At 30.1% G+C, this 25,374-nt stretch overlaps 4 protein-coding genes across 8 annotated transcripts in view; all 4 read right to left on the bottom strand.

The window, feature by feature from the left end:
- Window positions 1-671, bottom strand: part of LOC116851925 — a 4,515-nt gene extending 3,844 nt beyond the window's left edge. The window contains exon 1 of the mRNA XM_032831856.1: window positions 140-671. The gene's annotated coding sequence lies outside the window, so the exon portion shown is untranslated. The remainder of the gene's footprint in view (window positions 1-139) is intronic.
- A 158-nt stretch (window positions 672-829) lies between these two features.
- Window positions 830-8,268, bottom strand: LOC116851916 (glutamyl aminopeptidase-like). The gene is made up of 12 exons (XM_032831846.1): window positions 8,116-8,268; window positions 7,202-7,704; window positions 6,145-6,600; window positions 5,322-5,508; window positions 4,984-5,143; window positions 4,817-4,898; window positions 4,035-4,351; window positions 2,629-2,903; window positions 1,919-2,109; window positions 1,464-1,766; window positions 1,286-1,373; window positions 830-1,086 (listed from the first exon to the last, which is right to left on the bottom strand). The coding sequence occupies exons 2-12, from the start codon at window positions 7,687-7,689 to the stop codon at window positions 961-963; spliced, it is 2,673 nt and encodes an 890-aa protein (XP_032687737.1). The 5' UTR covers window positions 7,690-7,704; window positions 8,116-8,268; the 3' UTR covers window positions 830-960.
- A 391-nt stretch (window positions 8,269-8,659) lies between these two features.
- On the bottom strand, window positions 8,660-16,378 carry LOC116851914 (glutamyl aminopeptidase-like). The gene is made up of 12 exons (XM_032831844.1): window positions 16,349-16,378; window positions 15,118-15,620; window positions 13,967-14,422; window positions 13,147-13,333; window positions 12,803-12,962; window positions 12,636-12,717; window positions 11,853-12,169; window positions 10,441-10,715; window positions 9,738-9,928; window positions 9,283-9,585; window positions 9,105-9,192; window positions 8,660-8,901 (listed from the first exon to the last, which is right to left on the bottom strand). The coding sequence occupies exons 2-12, from the start codon at window positions 15,603-15,605 to the stop codon at window positions 8,767-8,769; spliced, it is 2,682 nt and encodes an 893-aa protein (XP_032687735.1). The 5' UTR covers window positions 15,606-15,620; window positions 16,349-16,378; the 3' UTR covers window positions 8,660-8,766.
- Window positions 16,379-19,630: 3,252 nt separating this feature from the next.
- LOC116851909 (glutamyl aminopeptidase-like) overlaps window positions 19,631-25,374 on the bottom strand; it is an 11,049-nt gene continuing 5,305 nt past the window's right edge. For 4 of the 5 annotated variants that reach the window (XM_032831830.1, XM_032831828.1, XM_032831831.1 and 1 more), the window contains 9 exons: window positions 23,834-24,017; window positions 23,495-23,654; window positions 23,323-23,404; window positions 22,595-22,920; window positions 21,801-22,069; window positions 20,862-21,052; window positions 20,371-20,673; window positions 20,193-20,280; window positions 19,631-20,000 (listed from right to left, as the gene is read on the bottom strand). In XM_032831830.1, coding sequence (XP_032687721.1) covers window positions 19,875-20,000; window positions 20,193-20,280; window positions 20,371-20,673; window positions 20,862-21,052; window positions 21,801-22,069; window positions 22,595-22,920; window positions 23,323-23,404; window positions 23,495-23,654; window positions 23,834-24,017 — 1,729 coding nt within the window. In that variant the 3' untranslated portion in view covers window positions 19,631-19,874. Of the gene's footprint in view, window positions 20,001-20,192; window positions 20,281-20,370; window positions 20,674-20,861; window positions 21,053-21,800; window positions 22,070-22,594; window positions 22,921-23,322; window positions 23,405-23,494; window positions 23,655-23,833; window positions 24,018-24,439; window positions 24,965-25,374 lie in introns of those variants that run through there. The other variant, XM_032831833.1, reaches the window with a different exon arrangement.

Raw genomic sequence — 25,374 nt, 5'->3', positions numbered from 1 at the left:
AAAAAAAAAAAAAAATATATATATATATATATATATATATATATATATATATATATATATATATATATATATATATATATTGCTTGTGCAAAGAGCATAGCGGTGTAATTTACAATTACACGCATATATGTATTCATACTGGTTGTAGAATCTATATCTTCATGTCTGTTCCGTATGCGTATTTTATTCAGAATATCTATTATATAATAAAATCCGAAGAGCATATGTTTCTGTGGTTCGATTGCTTCTATTTCCAAAAAAAGAAAGTATTAATTGAAATTGTCGTGTCTTACTTTCACGCACGCACGATGAATCACCACATACTAATGACAATAACAGTTGTTGATGTCGTTATATATATGTACATATATGTGTGTGTGTGTGTGTACATATCCAATATCACATGTAAAAATTTTTCTCTATCGTTCGATACTTACAAGCCAATAATCTATACCAAAGTATAACATGTCAAATTTCTATTTAAAACGAATCGTTATGAAAAATAGCGTTACCGAATGCTACAATTATGCAAACGATAATATATTTGAGCTTTGAGTAGCTAAAAATGATTATTTAACAGCATTTTTGAGTCTTATTTTTCTTGTGGTACAGGAAAAGATAAAATAATCTATGCTGGGAGGTTGCTTAGTTTTTGTATTTCATCGCTAGAGTGCAATCCTTTAACTTGTCATTAGTTTATCCGGCGTGTTTGCATGGTGAATATGGTATGTGTCAATTACTAATAACTTAAAATTGTTAGAAAATACTTTCGCTGTAAAAGATAATATTTTTTCAGCAAGATTTCTTAGGAAGTAGAAAATGCACATTATTTTACGCTATAAATATTCTTTATATAATATATGTAATGTAAAATATATAATGTAAGCCCTTATATAGATTATAATTCGTACAAGTGGCAGTAAAGCTATAGGTCAAATGGATTATTATCACTATAGAACATCAATTCTCAAATATTTTGAACTTTCTTCGCTGTCTTAATATATGCTCTTGTCGTATTTCGATCATATTTCTGCTGTTGATCCCTAGTCTGTGATCATCAAAATTCTGGGTTATGTGTATCTTTATCTAAAACACACGTGGATATTAATCAGTACTAAGGTAAATAGCCACTAAGCCTAATATAATAACGATAATTTGCGGCATAATTTCTAACTCTTTAATAATTATTGCAGCTTAATGTACATGTATTATATTTAAATAAATAAGTTAATAAATAAATAAATATAATAAGTTGAATAGAGATAAATAACAAAGGCATATTTACCTTGCTGAGTGTCATCTGGCTATGTGCATTCATAATGATATCAGCTATTAGAGTTAGATTATCGTGGGTACCAAAATCGTTGGGGAATCTATAAAATTATGATATATTACATTTAATCAAAATAGACATAACGGTATCTAATAATGATAATAACTATATTTTTTAAGAAGAAAAATACCTGTCTATTATCTTGAAATAATTGTTCAAGAAATAATTGAGAATTTTTTGCTTTTCGATATGTCTCTTAATAATAAAACGATGTATTTTTCCCATTGATAATTTTGTTGCATTGTTCTCATAGGTAATATTTGTCATCAGTTGCAAAAAATGCAATAAGGTTATGTCATCTTCTATACAGGACAAGGATTCTAAAATCTCTATATTTTCCTCTTGAATGTTTAATTGCCAAATCAGTTCTAAAATAGTCGTATTTATGTTCATCATTCCAATACAGTGTATCCAGTTTGTCCATCGCGCAATTCTACGACATACATCAAAAGAAATAAGTATTTGTAATAAAAAATCAACCTTCCATTTTATTCTTTGATCATACAATTCATCAATCATGATATGAAATATAACATATTAAATATTATTAAAAACATACAAATAGCAATTTTAAAGAATATTTACATGTTCTGTTCACTATTGTGTATATATGCAATCATTTTTTCGGCAACGGCATTTCTGCATTCTTCGAGGCCAAATTCGCAAGCCCACTTTATTGCTAGTAATCTTAACGGCATCGTCATTTCTCGATCGGCTTCACGTTCTTCATATCCCACTCTATGAAGAAGACTATTCAATATGCTCAGAAACTTTGCCTGGAACATGTCACGTATCACGAATTTTACTCACTGAACTCTCACTGAACTCTCTTAATATCTAGGAGTGAAATTTGGCTCAAAAACCAAGTAATAACTGAATCACTCGAATTTGAGTTATTTTTTATTCCTATATAGTGAATTCTTTATTCTAAGTTGTTGAGTGAATATTTTCACTCAAAATTGAAGAGTGAAACCAAAGCATTCCACTGTCAGAGGAACATTTTCACTCCAGTCGATTAAAATATTTGCTGATAAGGAATCAGAATCCTGTTTAACCTTGAGTGAAATGTTCACTCTTGTAATTTCAAGCGGCAGTCTTTTTACTTTTATCTCGATATTATCACTTTTTATTCCAAAATATTTACAGAAAAGTATCATAGCAAATAAGCTTAAAACATCCATGTTTGAATTTGCAAGTGAATTTCCTATATTCTTGTTCGATTTTTCGCCATTTTGCGATAACTGAGAGTATAAAATAGTAAATAAAAAGTATTCGTTAAATTTATATTTCCATACCTTCGCGGAATCGCCTATTGGTGTTTTTAAGAAAGCCGACATATACGAGAAAATGTTAAACATTGGATGCCATACTATGTAATTAGACTCCTCATTTAGAAACTTTATAACATCGAAGAAGAGTTGAGATTCCATTTTCCAAAATGTTGTAAAGTAAAACGCATCGTTGACAATCTGTGCTCGATTGAGGACAGCTATGGGTGTAGAGTTGGCAGACTGTAAATACTCCGCAAGCAGTAACCAATTCCGGCTGTCGTAATTAACTCGGTAATAACCTGTCGTAGAAGAAATTAACCATGTAGGATATTTTCGAATTTGTACATCAAGAAGTGATTTTGAAGAATATCGTTGCACTTTTTATCAATTTACAAAATTTACAGTGTCCATAAATTTTTAATAGGAAATATTAAACTCTTTATGAAATACTGCAGCGGCGAATAATTCTACAATATTATAACACACACACACACACACACATGTGTATATATGTATATTTCTTTTTTACTTTATATTTTTAATAGAATATTGTAGCTCTTTTACATCTTTTATCTCTTTATTATTACATACACTGTAAAAACTAATGTGTTAAATTTAACGTGTCAACTTAATGTGTTATCTTCATATATCCCAAATCATCCACTCTTATTTATGTGTAAATTTAACACAAAATATATGTGGTAAAAAGTAACACACATAATATGTAAAAAATTAACACAAGAATTTAACACTTAAATACATTCAGTAATTACAGTTTGTGTTAAATTGACATGTTTAATAACACAAACATAAATTATATTAATTTAACCTTTTCATTTCATCAAAACCGTAGATTAATTCTTCTCTCAAATGTTAAAGTAACGTTTTATTTTCATTAATTTAACATTATACAGATGTCAATTTAACACAAACTGTGATTTCTGAATGTATTCAAGTGTTAAATTCTTTTGTTAATTTTTTACATATTATGTGTGTTACATTTTACCACGTTTATTTTGTATTAAATTTATACATAAATAAGAGTGGATAATTGGGGATACCTGAAATGTTAAATTTACAAGATCAGTGTAGCTTGACTTCACTTCACCATCAATAATGAAAAATGATCTTGGAAAATGAACTTGAACAATGAACACTTTTAAAGATATTTCGTATTCTATTTTGACACCTTTTGTCACCACGTATAACATATAATTTTCTCGTAAGTCATATACTTGTATATAAAGTATGTATAGTCAATAACTCAGTATCTCTCATATACTGTTCCGAATATTCTACTATTTGTAAAGTTAAAGTATCGAAGTTCTAATTATTTTAAGGAAAATATTCAATCATATGAAATAACACAGATCGTTAAACTGTCACAGAATGAGCCACAAAATATTATAAGCTTATTAGTCTGTGCTTACCGACTTGTTCCGTGTTGACTAAAAAAAAATAATTTGAGTTAATTCCTCTAAAAATATTTATGTCATTTCTTCCACACCAAAAAACAGTAAAATAGAATTTCAAATTCGTACGAAACGTAATTGGCATCTTAAAATTGAAGGCATTATTAGGATACATTGGATTATACATCACTGTTTCCTTATTATAGTCACGAATAAAGTGCATTTCTAGGTGATGTGCTTCCGTTAACCATGAGTTCATTATTTCTTTTATCGTACACTTTTTAATGTATTTTTCAAGATATACTTCCTCAACGATTGTCCAGAAATTCGTGTTTCTGGCGAAAACATAAATATAATAATGTAAATAAAAATGTACTAATAATAATAATGTAAATGAAAATATAATAATAAAAATATAAATTTTTAAATTTAACACCTGTCGCTCTTCAAAGATAATTTGGTAGAAGAAACGTGGTAATGTTTAATTCATTCAAACGTAAATGTATACATAATAGAACTATGTATATAACATAACGTAATCAAAAATGTTCAAATGTGCAAATGGATTAGCTAATTATTTGATAAAAAATTAGTAGTGTGTTTTCTTTCCTTAACATGTCCCGAATTATTAACGAGGAGGTAAATTTGTGTAAGATTCTGCGTTAACAACACAAAGCTGAATACATAATTTCGAATAAGATAAAATTTTCAATTAAAAACAATAAAACATACATGTATAATATAGAAAAGTATATGAGGAAAAAATTGTATAATTATTATATTACCATAAATAAACTCACCGAGAATGTACATATTTCTTAATAATTTCATCAAACTTTGGTGGAGTGAGCAAATTGAGTAACATACGAAATAGGGCGAATGCTACAATAATTCAAACCGTAATGCATATGAAATTTAGATAATTTGGAATAATTGATTAACCGCAGTTACTAAGTCTCTCTCTTACCTTTCTTGTGATACAGTAAAGGGTAAAGTAATCCATCAATTCCATAATCGCTCTTAGATTTATGTATAGTAGGTTTGAGCTCCAAATAAATGTCACTATCTAAAGCAGTTTGTAGATTTTGGACTACGAACAGCTCCATCATTTCTTTACCCAACCATATCTGAAAAGAACAAATTTTATTATATGGTGAGAGATGTTCGAAATAACAAAAGAAATAAACACTGCCTGACTAATTAAAATGCGCTTATGAGTATTTAACTATTATTAAGGTCAACATTGAGTTTTCACAGCTGAAACAAATTCTCTTGCATTTTAGTAGTTTTCGTTTAATAAATTACCTTGTCTACAATATAAAAACTATAGAAGGACGCAAGTATCTCATCGAACCATTTATCCTCAATGTTCAAATGCGAGTTCATTATACCGACAAACAATTGACGTGACATTTCATATGATACCAACTTCGCAATATCAATCATTTTTCCAGGAGAATCTACTCCTTCCTTGTACGTAACATCTTTTTCCCTGTAAATTGGAAAAAGCTGTTTTGATAAAAATTTCTTGTAAACAAAAATTAATTTATTATATTATAATAATTTATTTTATAACTTTTAATGTATCTCTACATAAACTGCGCAATCTTTGTCAGCAGTGGTGTAGCCAAGGGGGCTGAGAGTTTGCAGCTCTTCCCGAAATTAATTTTCTGGTTTACGCTATGTGTGAGAAAAATTTTTTGGAATGACTTTTTCTTCTTTTCGTTAAAAATAAAAAGTACAGCCCCTCTGAAACTTTTTTGTCGCTACGCCACTGTTTGTTAGACTGAATCTTCTATTTGGCTATATTATTCTACGAAAAATTATGAAAGAAATATGCAAAATCTTTCTGTTTTTGTAGCATAAATTTTTGGATAATTTTTTTAATGACAGCATTATATGCTCTCATCACAGTCTCTACGACTGCGTTTTAAGTATATGAAAAAGCAAATAATGAATTCGAGAAATATCGATCACGTAGAGAGAAGGATAATACGTTATGTCAAATAAGCACTAAGACGATCACGCTATCCTTCTCGTTTCTCTTGCATAAGAGGTCTTATATAATAATATTATGTAATAATAATATTGTATAATAATAATATGTGCAATGCTTTGTCTTGCATACCTGTAAACAATGAGTTCAAGACGTCCCGCGGATTTCATTGGGCAAGTCGGGAGTACGATATGGTCAATTTTATTTATGATTTCAGACAAAACGATGTTTATGATCCATTTAAATTGTAATGTGGTATGAAATGCTACTATGTGCGCGTATTCGAGTGCTACCGTCGCATTCGGTTCATTCCACAGATAGTTCATATCGTATTGTTTGATATTTGTCGTCAAACCACTTATAAACAGAAACGTGAGGGAATGAGTAGAAGTTTTGTAGATGTCTGAGAAAAGCGTCTTTCGCGAGTTATTTTCATCATGTGAATACTGTATAGGTATATTCAAAAAGATCATATATGGTTTATCATATATCACTGTTATATGCAAGTATTCTTTAATTGTCGCATTGTCCCAGCTTGGAAACAGTCTTCGTATTGCGTTTGACGAATATAAGTTCGTGACGATCCACCTATCACATTTGAAGAAGCAATCTTAGTTTGGGAAAAATTTTCAGCCGTGTTAACATACATATCTGATTAATGTACTTTCATAAAGATAGATGTACTTTCAGAAACGATGTCTCATATTGAAAATATGAATCACCACATCTTATATTTATGTAAACTTTATGCAAAGATTTCGTATACTCTGTTGAAAAACATTTTTTGTAATAACTTTGTAATTTTTTGGAACGTCTTACGTTCTACACTTATGAAATATTTCAAAATAATCTAAACATTTCCGGATTTCGCAAGTTTCTTCCCTTATTTTTCAATATGACGTATGCGCAGAAAAGATTTGTTTGAGAAAGGTAAGCAACGTACAAATCACAGTTACGAATACTTCAAATACGCGCGGCGGCATTTAAAAAACACATTAGAATCTACACACATGAAAATTTGTTGATAAATATAAAAATTAAAGAAATTGAAAATTTTAAATAAGTCCTTGCGTTTATATGAAATATTTTTCTCCAGATTAGTGGTTGACATGTTGCGAATAGACTTTCGTCAATAGCAGACATTGTTGTTTACAATTGTGCACTGCTTTCATAATATTTAACTGCTTACCTAGCTTCATTTTTCCAAGAGTATAAATAAATCATCACGTTTTCATTTTTATCCAAAAGAGAGAAATGTTCTATATGTAAGATATACTGGCCAGGGGATATATAATCAATAAATATCAGGTTTATCGTTTCATTTTCGGAACAATACACTACTTCCCACAGTTTATATACAGCATCCTCCTCACGACACTTCGGCTTTGCACCAGGTCTCATAATCATTGTGCACGCCATATCTATTTCCAAATCATGTCCATGCAGAGTTATATTCGTCGTAGGTTTTTTTACAATTATAGTGATATCGGTTTTGCCTGACAAGATGCTTCTCGGTTTTACTTGAATTGTAACATCAATTCTTATTGGTACCATATGATCGGTAGATACTTGATGGAAAGGAAGCGTGCAATTTGCATGATCTTTCAAAATGACGGGATTAGCAGTAGGAAACATTATGGCAATAATGAAAACTAGTTTTAAAGATGTCGTCTCCATTTTGGGTACAAGTATCTACACAAAGAACATAATTATCACCTATATTAATTGTCACCTATGAAAACTTTTTAGTATATATAAAATTTTCTGACGTTATTGTTCTTTAAATTTGATTTTAGCATGTGAGAATGAAACAAGATTTAATAGAGTTGATGGAAAGAGGTATGCTTATTTGAAGTTTATTAGAATGATCATTGCACTGTTGATAGAAACACATCTTGATGTTGTGCAAAATATCTTATTTTCATGTTTTCTCACAGACAAAACTAATAATTAATATTTCCTTAATCTTATCAAACCGGGATTGAACTCAAGGGAAAATAAAATTACAATTATTCTCCTGTAGAAAGTTGTTAGATAAACTCAATTGTAAAAAATGTAATTTTAAATTTAGTCCGTTATCTTACATTCTCCGTCGTTTCTTACCTTCTCGCACGCACGATGAATCACCACATACTAATGACAATAACAGTTGTCGATGTCGTTATATACGTACATGTGTGTGTGTGTGTGTGTATGTGTGTGTGTACATATCCAATATCACATGTAAAAATTTTTCTCTATCGTTCGATACTTACAAGCCAATAATCTATACCAAAATGTAACATGTCAAATTTCTATTTAAAACGAATCGTTATGAAAAATAGCGTTACCCAATGCTACAATTATGCAAACGATAATATATTTGAAATTTGAGTAGCTAAAAATGATTATTTAACAGCATTTTCGAGTCTTATTTTTCTTGTGGTACAGGAAAAGATAAAGTAATCTATGCTGGGAGGCTGCTTAGTCTTTTTATTTCATCGCTAGAGTGCAATTCTTTAACTTGTCATTAGTTTATCTGACGTGTTTGCATGGTGAATATGGTATGTGTCAATTAGTAATAACTTAAAATTGTTAGAAGATACTTTCGCTGTAAAAGATAATATTTTTTAAGCAAAATTTCTTAGGAATTAGAAAATACACATTATTTTACGCTATAAATATTCTTTATATAATATATGTAATATAAGCCCCTACATAGATTACAATTCGTGCAAGTGGCAGTAAAACTAAGGGTCAGATGGATTATTATCACTATAAAACATCAATTATAAACATTTTGAACTTCCTTCGCTGTCTTAATATATGGTCTCGTCGTATTTCGATCAGATTATTGCTGTCGAACCATAGAGTATAATTATAAAAATTATGGATTATGTGCATCTTTATCTAAAACACACGTGGATATTAATCAGTACTAAGGTAAATAGCCACTAAGACCAATATAATAACGATAATTCGCGGCATAATTTCTAACTTTTTAATAATTAATGCAACTTAATACATATGTGTTATATTTAAATAAATAAGCAATTTAATAAATAAATAAATATATTAAGTTTAATAGAGATAAATAACAAAGGCATATTTACCTTGCTGAGTGTCATCTGGCTATGTGCATTCATAATGATATCAGCTATTAGAGTTAGATTATCGTGGGTACCAAAATCGTTGGGGAATCTATAAAATTATGATATATTACATTTAATCAAAATAGACATAACGGTATCTAATAATGATAATAACTATATTTTTTAAGAAGAAAAATACCTGTCTATTATCTTGAAATAATTGTTCAAGAAATAATTGAGAATTTTTTGCTTTTCGATATGTCTCTTAATAATAAAACGATGTATTTTTCCCATTGATAATTTTGTTGCATTGTTCTCATAGGTAATATTTGTCATCAGTTGCAAAAAATGCAATAAGGTTATGTCATCTTCTATACAGGACAAGGATTCTAAAATCTCTATATTTTCCTCTTGAATGTTTAATTGCCAAATCAGTTCTAAAATAGTCGTATTTATGTTCATCATTCCAATACAGTGTATCCAGTTTGTCCATCGCGCAATTCTACGACATACATCAAAAGAAATAAGTATTTGTAATAAAAAATCAACCTTTCATTTCATTCTTTGATCATATAATTTATCAATCATGATATGAAATATAACATATTAAATATTATTAAAAACATACAAATAGCAATTTTAAAGAATATTTACATGTTTTGTTCACTATTGTGTATATATGCGATCATTTTTTCGGCAACGGCTTTTCTGCATTCTTCGAGGCCGAATTCGCCAGCCCACTTTATTGCTAGTAATCTTAACGGCATCGTCATTTCTCGATCGGTTTCACGTTCTTCGTATCCCATTCTATGAAGAAGACTATTCAATATACTCACAAACTTTGCCTGGAACATGTCACGAATTTTACTCACTGAACTCTCATTGAACTCTCTTAATATCTAGGAGTGAAATTTGGCTCGAAAACCAAGTAATAGCTGAATCACTCGAATTCGAGTTATTTTATATTCCCTTATAGTGAATTCTTTATTCTGAGTTGTTGAGTGAATATTTTCACTCAAAATTGAAGAATGAAACCAAAGCATTCCACTGTCAGCGGAACATTTTCACTCCAGTCGATTAAAATATTTGCTGATAAGGAATCAGAATCCTGTTTAACCTTGAGTGAAATGTTCACTCTTGTGATTTCAAGCGGCAGTATTTTTATTTTTATCTCGATATTATCACTTTTTATTCCAAAATATTTACAGAAAAGTATCATAGCAAATAAGCTTAAAACATCCATGTTTGAATTTGCAAGTGAATTTCCTATATTCTTGTTCGATTTTTCGCCATTTTGCGATAACTGAGAGTATAAAATAGTAAATAAAAAGTATTCGTTAAATTTATATTTCCATACCTTCGCGGAATCGCCTATTGGAGTTTTTAAGAAAGACGACATATACGAGAAAATGTTAAACACTGGATGCCATACTATGTAATTAGACTCCTTATTTAGAAACTTTATAATATCGAAGAAGAGTTGAGATTCTATTTTCCCAACTATTGTAAAGTAAAACGCATCGTTGACAATCTGTGCTCGATTGAGAACAGATATGGGTGTAGAGGTGGCAGATTGTAAGTAATCCGCAAGCAGTAACCAATTCCGGCTGTCGTAATTAACTCGGTAATAACCTGTCGTAAAAGAAATTAACCATGTAGGATATTTTTGAATTTGTACATCAAGAAGTGATTTTGAAGAATATCGTTGCACTTTTTATCAATTTACAAAATTTACAAATTTATAAATTTCCGTAAATTCTTAATAGGAAATATTAAACTCTTCATAAGATACTTGGTGAATAATTCTACAATATTATAACACACACACACATACACACATGTGTATATATGTATATTTCTTTTTTACTTTATATTTTTAATAGAATATTGTAGCTCTTTTATATTTCTTATCTCTTTATTATTACATACACTGTACAAACTAATGAGTTAAATTTAACGTGTCAACTTAATGTGTTAACTTTATATATCCCAAATCATCCACTCTTATTTATGTGTAAATTTAACACAAAATAAATGTGTTAAAAAGTAACACACATAATATATAAAAAATTAACACAAGAATTTAACACTTGAATACATTCAGGAATCACAGTTTGTGTTAAATTGACATATTTAATAACACAAACATAAATTATATCAATATAACCTTTTCATTTTATCAAAATCGTAGATTAATTCTTCTTTGAAATGTTAAAGTAACGTTTTATTTTAATTAATTTAACATTATACAGATGTCAATTTAACACAAACTGTGATTCCTGAATGTATTCAAGTGTTAAATTTTTGTGTTAATTTTTTACATATTATGTGTGTTACTTTTTACCACATTTATTTTGTGTTAAATTTACACATAAATAAGAGTGGATAATTTGGGATACCTGCAATGTTAAATTTACAACATCAGTGTAGCTTGATTTCACTTCACCATCAAGAATGAAAAATGAACTTGGAAAATGAACTTGAACAATGAATACTTTCAAAGATATTTCGTATTCAATTTTGACACCTTTTATCACAACGTATAACATATAATTTTTCTCGTAAGTCATATACTTGCATATAAAGCATGTATAGTCAATAACTCAAAATCTCTCATATACTGTTCCGAATATTCCACTATTTGTAAAGTTAAAATATCGAAGTTCTAATTATTTTAAAGAAAATATTCAATCATATGAAATAACATAGATCGTTAAACTGTCACAGAATGAGCCACAAAATATTATAAGCTTATTAGTCTGTGCTTACCGAATTGTTCCGTGTTGACTAAAAAAAAATAATTTGAGTTAATTCCTCTAAGAATATTTAGGTCATTTCTTCCACACCAAAAAACAGTAAAATATATTTCCAAATTCGCACGAAACATAATTGGCATTTTAAAATTGAAGGCATTATTAGGAAACGTTGCATTATACGTCACTGTTTTCTTATTATAGTCACGAATAAAGTGCATTTCTAGGTGATGTGCTTCCGTTAACCATGAGTTTATTATTTCTTTTATCGTACACTTTTCAATGTATTTTTCAAGATATACTTCCTCAACGATTGTCCAGAAATTCGTGTTTCTGGCGAAAACATAAATATAATAATGTAAATAAAAATGTAATAATAATAATAATGTAAATGAAAATATAATAATAAAAATAAAAATTTTTAAATTTAACACCTGTTGCTCTTTAAAGATAATTTGGTAGAAGAAACGTGGTAATGTTTTAATTCATTCAAACGTAAAAGTACACATAATAGAACTATGTATATAACATAACGTAATCAAAAATGTTCAAAGGTGCAAATGGATTAGCTAATTATTTGATAAAAAATTAGTAGTGTGTTTTCTTTCCTTAACATGTCCCGCATTATTAACGAGGAGGTAAATTTGTGTAAGATTCTGCGTTAACAACACAAAGCTGAATACATAATTTCGAATAAGATAAAATTTTCAATTAAAAACAATAAAACATACATGTATAATACAGAAAAGTATACGAGGTAAAAATTGTATAATTATTATATTACCATAAATAAACTCACCGAGATTGTACATATTTCTTAATGATTTCATCAAATTTTGGTGGAGTGAGCAAATTGAGTAACATACGAATTAGGGCGAATGCTACAATAATTCAAACCGTAATGCATATGAAATTTAGGTAATTTAGAATAATTGATTAACCGCAGTTATTAAGTCTCCCTCTTACCTTTCTTGTGATACAGTAAAGGGTAAAGTAATCCATCAATTCCATAATCGCTCTTAGATTTATGGATAGTAGGTTTGAACTCCAAATAAATGTCGCTATCTAAAGCAGTTTGGAGATTTTGGACTACGAACAGCTCCATCATTTCTTCTCCCAACCATATCTGAAAAGAACAGATTTTATTATATGGTGAGAGGTGTTCGAAATAACAAAAGAAATAAGCACTGCCTGACTATTTAAAATGCGCTTATGAGTATTTAACTATTATTAAGGTCAACATTGAGTTTTCACAGCTGAAACAAATTTTCTTGTATTTTAGTATATATAGTTTCCGTTTGATAAATTACCTTGTCTACAATATAAAAACTGTAGAAGGACGCAAGTATCTCATCGAACCACTTATCCTCAATGTTCAAATGCGAGTTCATTATACCGACAAACAATTGACGTGACATTTCATATGATACCAACTTCGCAATATCAATCATTTTTCCAGGAGAATCTACTCCTTCCTTGTACGTAACATCTTTTTCCCTGTAAATTGGAAAAAGCTGTTTTGCTAAAAATTTCTTGTAAACAAAAATTAATTTATTATATAACTTTCATTGTATCTCTACATAAACTGCGCAATGTTTGTTAGCAGTGGCGTAGCCAGGGGGCTGAGAGTCTGCAGCCCTTCCCGAAATTAATTTTTTGGTTTACGCTATGTGTGAGAAAAATTTTTTCGGATGACCTTTTTTTCTCCTCGTCAAAAATAAAAAGTACAGCCCCCCTGAAACTTTTTTCTCGCTAGGCCACTGTTTGTTAGACTGAATCTTCTATTTGGTTACATTATTCTACGAGAAATTATGAAAAAAATATGCAAAATCTTTCTGTTTTTGTAGCATAAATTTTTGGATAATTTTTTTAATAACAGCATTATATGCTCTCATCACAGTCTCTACGACTGCGTTTTAAGTATATATAAAAGCAAATAATGAATTCGAGAAATATCGATCACGTAGAGAGAAGGATAATACGTTATGTCAAATAAGCACTAAGACGATCACGCTATCCTTCTCGTTTTTCTTGCTTAAGAGGTCTTATATAATAATATTATATAATAATAATATTATGTAATAATAATGTTGTATAATAATAATATGTGCAATGCTTCGTCTTGCATACCTGTAAACAATGAGTTCAAGACGTCCCGCGGATTTCATTGGGCAAGTTGGGAGGACGATATGGTCAATTTTATTTATGATTTCAGACAAAACGATGTTTATGATCCATTTAAATTGTAATGTGGTATGAAATGCTACTATGTGCGCGTATTCGAGTGCTACCGTCGCATTCGATTCTTGCCACAGATAGTTCATGTCGTATTGTTTGATATTTGTCGTCAAACTACTTATAAACAGAAACGTGAGGGAATGAGTAGAAGTTTTGTAGATATCAGAGAAAAGCGTCTTTCGCGAATTTTTTTCATCATGCGAATACTGTATAGGTATATTCAAGAAGATCATATATGGTTTATCATATATCACTGTTATATGTAAAAATTCTTTTATTGTCGCATCGTCCCAGCTTGGAAACAGTCTTCGTATCGCGTTTGACGAATATAAGTTCGTGACGATCCACCTATCGCATTTGAAGAAGCAATCTTAGTTTGGGAAAAATTTTCAGCCGTGTTAACATACACATTTGATTAATGTACTTTCATAATGATAGCGTAGAAACGATGTCTTATATTGAAAATATGAATTACCACATCTTATATTATATAAACTTTATGCAATGATTTCAACGCGTCGTATACTCTGTTGAAAAACATTTTTTGTAATAACTTTGTAATTTTGCGGAACGTTTTGCATTCTACACTTATGAAATATTTCAAAACAATCTAAACATTTCCGGATTTCGCAAGTTTCTTCCCTTATTTTTCTCTATGAGGTATGCGCAGAAAAGATTTATTTGAGAAAACTAAGCAACGTACAAATCACGGCTACGAATGCTTCAAATACGCGCGGCGGCATTTAAAAAACATATTAGAATCTGCACACATGAAAATTTGTTATTAAATATAAAAATTAGAGAAATTGGAAATTTTTCAACAAGTCCTTGCGTTTATATAATAAATAAAATAATATATAATATATAATAATAATATAAAATATAATATAATAATATAAAATAATATATAATAATATAATATATAATATAAAAGAAATATTTTTCTCCAGATTAGTGGTTGAAATGTTGTGAATAGACTTTCGTCAATAGCAGACATTGTTGTTTACAATTGTGCACTGCTTTCATAATATTTAACTGCTTACCTAGCTTCATTTTTCCAAGAGTATAAATAAATCATCACGTTTTCATTTTTATCCAAAAGAGAGAAATGTTCTATATGTAAGATATACTGGCCAGGGGATATATAATCAATAAATATCAGGTTTATCGCTTCTTTTTCGGAACAATACACTACTTCCCACAGTTTATATATAGCATCCTCCTCACGACACTTCGGCTTTGCACCAGGTCTTATAATCATTGTGCACGCCATGTCTATTTTCAAATCATGTCCATGCAGAGTTATATTCGTCGTAGGTTTTTTTACATCTATAGTAATATCGGTTTTGCCTGACAAGATGCTTCTCGGTTTTACTTGAATTGTAACATCAATTCTTATTGGTACCACATGATTGGTAGATACTTGCTTGAAAGGAAGCGAGCAATTTGCATAATCTTCCAACGTGATGGGATTAGCAGTAGGAAATACCATGGCAATAATGAAAAGTAGTTTTAAAGATGTCGTCTCCATTTTGGGTGCAAGTAGCTACACAAAATACATAATTATTAACTCAGAAACTTTTTAATGCATTTAGAATATTCGTGACGATATTATTTCTTAGTTTTGATATTGATTTCATCATGTGAGAAAGCAATAAAGCTTAAGAGAATTGATGGAAAGATGGAAGTATGTTTATCTGACGTTAATCAAAAGGATCAAAGAGCACATCTTGATGATGTATAAACTATCTTGTTTTCATAGATAAAACAAATATTTAATATTTCCTGACTCAAGGAAAAGCAAAATTACGACTCCTTTTCTGTTGAAAGTTGTTAGATGTACTAAAAATTGTTGTAAAGAAAATTTAGTTCGTTATGACACACAGGAAATATGAAAGAAACTTGCTTCATAATGTATACTGAATGGAAACGGAACTCTTTCCACAGTATGTTATTTTGAGCGAATATATATTGGAATAACACATTGAAGTAAAATATAAAACTCTATATTTGAATTAAAATAAAAGAATATATATATATATATATTGCTTTAGTTAATTGCGGGCTAATTAATAATTGCACGAATATTTATTTATACTATATATAGAATCTACATCTTCATGTCTGTTCCTTATGCATATTTCCGGAAGTATGCGTATTTTATTCAGAATATCTACTGTAAAATAAAATCCGAGGAGGACCTGTTTCTTGTTTTGGTGTATTCGATTACTTCTATTTCCAAAGAAAGCATTATTTGAAATTCTCGTGTCTCACCTTCACGCGCTCATGACGAATCACCACATACTAACGACAATAACAGTTATTGATGTTGTTATATATACATACATATATATATACGTACACACACATACACACACACACACAAATATATATATATATATATATATATATATATACGTAGTGAAGATTGGCGAAATAAATCCAATATCGTATGTAAAAATTTTCCTCTATTGTTAGACACTTACAAGCCAATGATCTATACCAAAGTGTAACATGCCAAATTTCTATTTAAAACGAATCATTATGAAAAATAGCGTTACCGCCACTAAACATTATTTTATACGACGTAAATATTATACATCTACAGGGTGCGGCGCCAAAATCCGGAAAAATTATACATTTTTTCCAATCATATTTTTTATTGCAAAAACGAAAAGGTTTACAAAATTTTTTTAACCACATTGTTTGTAAGGCCATAAAGAACACATTTACTCAATATATCACCCGCTTGCTTGAATGACCGCCTCCATTCTCGGTCTGAAGCGTGCGCAGGCTCGCTTTAATTTGTCACGGTTCATATCGGTGAATGCCGCTTCAATAGCGGCTCTCAATGATGCGACGTTTGGATGTCTCGATTTGTTCGTGACCCTTTCAACTACGCTCCATACATAGAAATCCAAAAGATTCTAATCTGGGCTGTTGGGAGGCCAGAATTCTTTCGATCAAAACATGTCGACGTTGTCCGACAACTAATTTTGCACCAAATGACTTATGTTGGCGGACGTACTGTCCTGCTGGAAAACATACGGCTTTGCAGACGACACAGTTTCCATCCACGGCTTCACTACATTTGTCAGAACATGCAAATAAACTTCTTTTGTGACATTTTCCCCTTTGTTAAAGAAATACGGTGGCATGACATCACCCTCACTGAATGATGTTGCAAAACCTTCGTTGGACTTCTCCGACTCATTATACTTTGCGATGACATCATACAGTCGATCTCGGGTACCCGAAGAACCGAATGATTTCTATCGCCGAGCACCCAGTGCGAACACTTTCGATAATCGCGGCTCTTCGGTTATACTCCGCACTTGGTTTCAACATTGCGACTGTTTCGAGGTTATGATGGTTTAGTACATGCGTCAAGCTATTTGAACGCTAATCGCAACATCTACCAGTGGTATAGAACGGCGAGAATTTCAAATTGAATTTTTCCGGATTTTGGCGCCGCACCCTGTAAATGAAATTGTGAAAAAATATATAGGACGTTTGACAGTGTATCAGAACTAATATATCGCTATAATAAGTCAGGATAAGTAATAGAATCGGTATCCTTCTTGAAATAATTACGTAAAATTTAGAATTATTAACGAAAAAAATTTTTATCAAGCCCTTCAAGCGCTAGTCGAGCCTTGCGTCTATCTTGTAGTGTTATTGACATTAATATTATATCGTTGTAATTATAATAAAATAAATGCGTTAGTAACACGTAAATAGAAACATAGTATTATATAGTAATAATATGCACAATGAAAACTTTTCATAAATTAAGAATAGTTCCAAAGATCTTACAGACTTGACGGTCTTCAGAATGGAAGCAGCAATTGCATGCTCGACAGTTAAACGGGAGAAGTTATACTAATATACGTAATATATATACGTAATGATTATTGGCCAGATCCAATATCGCATGTAAAATGTATTCTCTATCATTAGACACTTATTTATTAGTGCCACTTGTTCGGTAAATATTTGCCCGAAAGAAAACGAACAATTCCAATTATATTTCGAAGAGAGGATTAGCAGCAGGAAACATCATGGCAACAATGAAAAGTAGTTTTAAAAATGTCGTCTCCAATTTGGATACAAGCATCTACAAAAAGAACATAATTGTCACCTAAAAAAACTTTCTAATATATATAAAAGAGGGCGACCAAGATGTGCCTATATTCCCGGCAGTTCAATATGGGGTCGATATATATATACCAAATTAAAAAACTCGATGAGCTGAAGACGACAAACTATGTCTCATTTTTGTAGGGTGCATGGGGACTTGAGAACTTCTCCATTTCCGTCACTCGAAATCGCCGCAAAAATTGATTTCATTATCTGTCCAGACAACTTGATTCAATTTGATAAATACTTGATACTTGATACTTGAATAAATAAATAACATTGATTTGTTTTTGTGTCTAATTACTCCATTTTACGTTTAGAAATACGAAGAATCGAATAGAAATATTTTCTGAGCTCAAAATCCACCGAAAGTACCAAAGTTCCAATTGGAGTACTTGGACTTCCGGTTATTTTTGCGCATAAAAATGTTACTATGTTCCCACATGATAGTAGACGTCATAAGCTTTCCAACGAGCCCTATTTCACATCATAACTCATTATTTTCATATTTTTATCGCATCAAAAATCTTTAAAACTTGCTTCCTTTCGGGCCCGATTTATCGGGCCACATGCACCCTACCAAAATGAGACATAGTTTGTTGTTTTCAATTCATCGAGATCTTTAATTTGGTATATATATCGACCCCATATTGGACTGCCGGGAATATAGGCACAGCGGTTCTATTTATTTGGCCGTCTTCTTTTCGTGATATTATTGTTCTTTAATTTTGAGTTTAGCATTTGAGAAAGAACGAAGACTTAACAGGGTAGATGGAAAGATGGAGACGTTTCTCTGACGTTTATCAAAAGGATCAATGCGTCGTTAAAAGGAAAATATTTTGACATTGTGCAAAATATCTCATTTTCATGTTTTCTCACAGAGTACAAATAATAAATATTATTATACTTCTAAGTAAGTGATCTACTAAATGTTACGCGACAATTTCTATTTAAAACGAATCGTTATGAAAAAAGCGTCACCGCCACTAAACATTATTTTATACGATGTAAATATTATATATCTAGATTATATATCTATATAAGATTTGTGAGAAAATATACAGTGCGTTTAACAACATTTGAAGTAATAGAATCGGTTTACCTTTTTCGAATTAGCCACGTAAAATTTTTAATTATTAATGAAGAAAAATATGTACCGAGCGTTGTACGGATGCTGTCAAACATTCAGTATATGACTACTATCGACAATGTTAACCACCAAGACCGTGATGGATAATTTTGAAATGTCGCTGTCTATTATATGCTGCTACTGATTTTAATTGTGCGGGGCCTACGTGTAATTGTAAAATGCTCCTTCGTTGAAATGTGAACTGCATGTACGAAAAAAGTGTGAAATCACGAAAGCAGACGTCATTGTCGGATGTTATGAAGTAAATAATATAAAAAGTGTACGTGTAATGAGGTAAGAAATAAAAAATAATATTTTCTGCGAAAAATCTGTATGTCTTTTTTCAAGCCGTCACGTTTTTTCGCATATTCTACTATTTCCTTTATCGATTCTTGTAACGTATACGTTATATATTACTTTATGCTATAAATATTCTTTATATAATATATAATATAAGTCCACAAATAGATTATAATTCGTAAAAATAATAGGAAAACTATGCGTTAATTAGATTATTATCACTATAACACATCATTCGTAAAACATTTTGAACTTCCTTCGCTGTCTTAATATTTGATCTCGTCGTATTTCGATTATTTTTTCAATCTTGTCCCGTAGTCCATCGTCATACAAGTCTTTGGTTACGTGTATGCTTATCTAAAACGTATTACGTGGATATTAATTAGTAATAAAATAAATATTTCTTACTTTTTAAAATTTCTTACTTTTTAATAATTAATGCAGTTTTATATGTACGTGTTATATTTAAATAAATAAATAAGTTAATAAATAAATAAATATAGTAAGTTAAATAGAGATAAATAACAAAAGCATAATTGTAAAATTTACCATACTGAGTGGCAGATGGTTATGCACATTCATAATGATATCACCTATTAGAGTTAAATTATCGTGGGTACCAAAATCGTTGGGAAATCTATAAAATTATGATACATTACATTTGACCAAAATAGACATAACTGAAACTAATGATGATAAAGAGTTTTTTTTTTATAAAGAAAAATACCTGTCTATTATCTCGAAATAATTGTTCAAGAAATAATTCAGCACCATTTGCTTTTCGATATGTCTCTTAATAATATAACGATGTATTTTTCCCATTGATAACTTTGTTGCATTGTTTTTATAGGTAATATTTGTCATCAATTGCAAAAAATGTAATAAGATAGTTTCATCTTCTATACAGGTCAAAGGCTCTAACATCTTTATATTTTCCTCTTGAACGCTTAATTGCCAAATATGTTCCAAAATATTCATATTTGCGTCCATCATTCCGATACAGTATATCAAGTTTGTCCATTGCGCAATTCTACGACATACATCAAAAGAAATAAGCATTTGTAAGCAAAAACTTAATCCTTTACTTTATTCTTCGATCATAATCGATACAATTCATCAATCATGATACGATATATAACATATCGATATATAACATCGATATATAATATATTAAATATTATTAGAAACATAAAAATAGCAATTTTAAAAAATATTTACATGTTATATTCACTATTGTATATATACGCGATTAATTTTCTGGCAGTGATATTTCTGCATTTTTCGTGACCGAATTCGCAAGCCCACTTTATTGCTAGTAATCTTAACGGCATCGTCATTTCTCGATCGGTTTCACGTTCTTCGTACCCCACTTTATGAAGAAGTGTATTCAGTATATTTACAAATTTTACCTGGAACATGTTACGTAACATGAATTTTACTCATTGAACTCTCTTAACACTACAGTCGGCGTATAAGTTCTTTAAGAGAATATTATATCCAAAATAGTCTTTTCTTATATTTTACATGAACCCAAAAACCTAATTAAAGAAAATATATTTAAATATATTTAAGTTCACAACATAAAAGATATAAAATAATTTTTTATTAGGACCTCTCAAAATCCCATTCGTGGACTCGTGTTCGAAAAGTAACGCGATGACTGTAGAGTTAATATCTTGGAGTGAAATTTGGCTCGAAAACCAAGTGATAGACGAATCACTCGAACTTGAGTTATTTTTTATTTCTATAGGGTGAATTCTTTATTCTAAGTTGTTAAGAGAATATTTTCACTCAAAATTAAATAATGAATCCAAAGCAATCCACTGTCAGCGAAACATATTCACTCAAATCGATTAAAATATTTGCTGATAAGGGATCAGAATCCTGTTTAATCTTGAGTGAAACGTTCACTTTTGTGATTTTGAGCGGCAGTATTCACTATTATCTGGATATATTACCCACTACTACTTTTTACTCCAAGATAGTTAAAGAAAATAGTTATATAGTTAAGAAAGTATCATAACAGATAAGCTTAAAACATCCATGTTTGAATTTGCAAGTGAATTTGCTATATTCTTGTTTGATTTATCGCAATTTTGCGACAACTGAGATTATAGAAAGTAATTAAAGGTGTTCGTTAAATTTGTATTTTCTCACCTTCGCCAAATCGCCTATTGGAGATTTTAAGAAAGTCGACATATACGAGAAAATGTTAAACATTGGGTGCCATACTATATAGCTAGTCTCCTTGTTTAGAAACTTTATAACATCGAAGAAGACATGAAGTCCCATTTTCCTAGCTATAGTAAAGTAAAATGCATCGTTCACAATCTGTGCTCGATTGAGAATGGGTATAGAGTTGGCAAACTGTAAATACTTCGCAAGCAGTAACCAATTCTGGCTGTCGTAATTAACTCGATAGTAACCTGTTGTAAAAGTAATTAAATAATGTAAGACATTTTCGAATTTGTACATCAAGAAGTGATTTTGAAAAATATTATTGCACTTTTTATCAAATTGCAAAATTTACAGTGTTTGCAAATTCTTAATAGGAAATATTGAAATCTTTATGCGATACTTGCAGCGGTGAATAATTCTACAATATTTTTACATATGTATATATTTCTTTTTTTAAAGAATATTGTAGATCTTTTACGTTTAGCTTTATTATTTCATGCTTTGATCTCACTTCACCATCAGTATTGAAAAATGTATACTTTAGGTGTTAATTTATATTCTATTTTGATACTTTTCGTCACAATGTATAACACATAATTTTTCTCGTAAGTCATATACTTGTACATAAAGCATAGTCAATAACCCAGAATTTCTCATATACTGTTGCTAAAATTCCACTATTAGTAGAGTTAGTAACGAAATTCGAATTATTTTAAAGAAAATATCCAAGCACCAAATTACACAGATCGTTACCTATATTAGTCTGTGCTTACCGAATTGTCCCAAGTTGACTAAAAGAAAATTATTTGAGTCAAGGTCACTAATAGATTTTGTCTCATTTCTTTCACACCAAAAGACAGTAGTATGTAACTGGTCTATATCCGGTGTCGTAACATAAGTAAACGGTATCTTAAAATTGGAGGTATTACTAGAAAATGTTGCATTATACGTCACTGTTTTCTCATTATAGTTACGAATAAAGTGCATTTCTGGGTGATGTATTTCCGTTAACCATGAATCCATTATTTCTTTTATTGTATATTTCTCATTATATATTTGAGGATGTACTTCCTCAACGATTGTCCAGAAATTCGTGTTGCTGCCGAAACAATAATAATGAAAATATTAGTTTTTAATCTTAACACATGTCTCTCTTCAAAATATTTTGTTAAAAGAATGCTTAATTTATTCAAACGTAAATGTATACATAATATAACTATGTACGTAACATAACGTAATGAAAAATAGTTGTGCGAATGAATCAGCCATTATTTGATAAAAAATCGTATGTGTGTTTTCTTTCCTTAACATGTCCCGAATTATTAACAAGGAGATAAATTTGCGTAAGGTACTTTACTAATGATATAAAAGCTGAATACGCAATTTCAAGTAACATAAAATTTTCAATTAAAAAATAATAAAAGTACATGTATAATATAAATGTAAGAAAATATATGAGAATAAAAGTGTATATTTAGAATATTACCATAAATAAACTCACCGTGATTGTACATATCTCTTAATGATCTCATCAAACTTTTGCGGAGTGAACAAATAGACTAACATACGAATTAGGACAAATGCTACAATAATTCAAACCGTAATGCATATAAAATTTAGATAATTTAGAATAATTAATTAACCTAATCGCATTTATTAAGTATCTCGCTCACCTTTCTTGTGATACAGCAAAGGATAAAGTAAACCATCAATTCCATAATCGCTCTTAGATTTATGTATAGTAGGTTTGAGCTCTAAATAAATATCACTATCTAATGCAGTCTGTAGATTTTGGACTGAGAAGAGCTCCATTATTTTTTCTGCTAACCATATCTAAATATATAGTTTTATTATATCGTGAGAGATGTTCGAAATAACAAAATAAATAAGCACTAAGTGATTATTTATAATGTGCTTACGAGTGCTTAACTATTATTACAGAATCTATATTGAGTTTTAACAGCTAAAGCAAATTCTCTTGCATTTTAATAGTTTTCATTGGATAAAATTACCTTGCCTACAATATAAAAACTGTAGAAGGACGCAAGTATCTCATCGAACCACTTATCCTCAATGTTCAAATGCGAGTTCATTATACCGATGAACAATTGACGTGACATTTCGTACGATACCAGCTTCGCAATATCAATACGTCGACCAGGAAAATCTTCTTTCTTGTACGTAACATCCTTTTGCCTATAAATTGGAAAAAACTGCTTTTATAAAAATTTTTTGTTAACAAAAATTAATTTATTATATAACATTGAACATATCTCTATATATTCTACACAATCTTTGTAAGTCTTAACCTTCTATTTGACTTTATTATTCTACGAGAAATTACCAAAGGAATATGCAAAGTCTTTCTATTTCTACAGCATAAATTTTTAGATAATTTTTTTAGTGACAGCATCATATGTTCTCATTATTATCTTCACGATTGCGTTTTGAGGATATACAAAAACAAATAATGAATTCGAGAAATTTCGATCACGCAGGGAGAAGGACGATTCGTACGCTACGTGAAATAAACACTAAGGCGATTACACTACCCTTCTCGTCTTTCTTGCATATACACGTCTTATATAATAATATATGCAATGCTTTGTCTTGCATACCTGTAAACAATTAGTCCAAGTCGTCCCGCGGACTTCATCGGGCAAGTTGTTAGTACGATATGGTCAATTTGACTTATGACTTCAGACAAATTGATGTTTATGACCCATTTAAAATGTAAGGTAGCATGAAATGCTATTATGTGCGCGTGTTCGAGTACTACCATATCATTCGATTCTTGCCACAGATAGTTTATGTCATATTGTCTGATATTTGTTACCAAATCTCTTATAAACAGAAATCCGATGGAATGAATAGAAGTTTGATATATGTCTGAGAAAAGCGTCTTTCGCGCATCTTCTTCATCATATGAATATTGTGTAGGTATATTCATAAAAATGTTATATGATTTGTCATATACTACTGTTATATATAAGTATTCTTTTATTGACCCTTTGTCCCAGCTTGGAAACAGTCTTCGTATTGCATTTGACGAATATAAGTTCGTGACCATCCACCTATCGCATTTGAAGAAGTAATCTTAGATGAGGAAAGATTTTCAGCCGTGTTGTAACCTACATACATGACTGATTGATATTGATGACTACTTTCATAAAGGTAGCATAGAAACGATGTATTATATTAACAATATGTGTCACCACATCTTATATTATATAAACTTTATTCAAAGATTTCAGCACATCATATACTCTGCTGAAAAATATTTTTTGTAATAATCCTAGTAGAAATTTCACGCAGTTTGTAAGCAGTTACTGAATAATTATATTAACGTTTGCTCAGTAACTGACGAATAAAACTGTTGGGATCCCAATCAAAATGTTACTGTGCACAAAATGCACAATATCTGAACTCATTTATTGACCGAGAACTGAGCAATAATTGGACAAAGAAACTATTCAGTCGATTAATAAGCAAATTTATTATAGACAGTTATCATAAAATGGACAGTTTATTACTCATAAAATGGACAGTTTTG

This window comes from Odontomachus brunneus, unplaced genomic scaffold (genome assembly GCF_010583005.1).
Source record: "Odontomachus brunneus isolate Ranch 3 - 2012 unplaced genomic scaffold, Obru_v1 Obru_scaffold_196, whole genome shotgun sequence".
NCBI classification, from domain to species: domain Eukaryota; kingdom Metazoa; phylum Arthropoda; class Insecta; order Hymenoptera; family Formicidae; genus Odontomachus; species Odontomachus brunneus.
This window is presented reverse-complemented; position numbering and strand designations above follow the sequence as displayed.

Coding starts and splice junctions, on each gene's coding strand:
- LOC116851916 (XM_032831846.1), bottom strand. CDS start 7,689: ATGGAGACGACATCTTTAAAACTAGTTTTCATTATTGCCATAATGTTT. Junction 2,904..4,034: donor AGTCAACACGGAACAAGTCG/GTAAGCACAGAC, acceptor CTTCTACGACAG/GTTATTACCGAGTTAATTAC. Junction 1,374..1,463: donor TATTTCAAGATAATAGACAG/GTATTTTTCTTC, acceptor ATAATTTTATAG/ATTCCCCAACGATTTTGGTA.
- LOC116851914 (XM_032831844.1), bottom strand. CDS start 15,605: ATGGAGACGACATCTTTAAAACTACTTTTCATTATTGCCATGGTATTT. Junction 12,170..12,635: donor AAGAAATATGTACAATCTCG/GTGAGTTTATTT, acceptor TGTTTTCGCCAG/AAACACGAATTTCTGGACAA. Junction 10,716..11,852: donor AGTCAACACGGAACAATTCG/GTAAGCACAGAC, acceptor CTTTTACGACAG/GTTATTACCGAGTTAATTAC.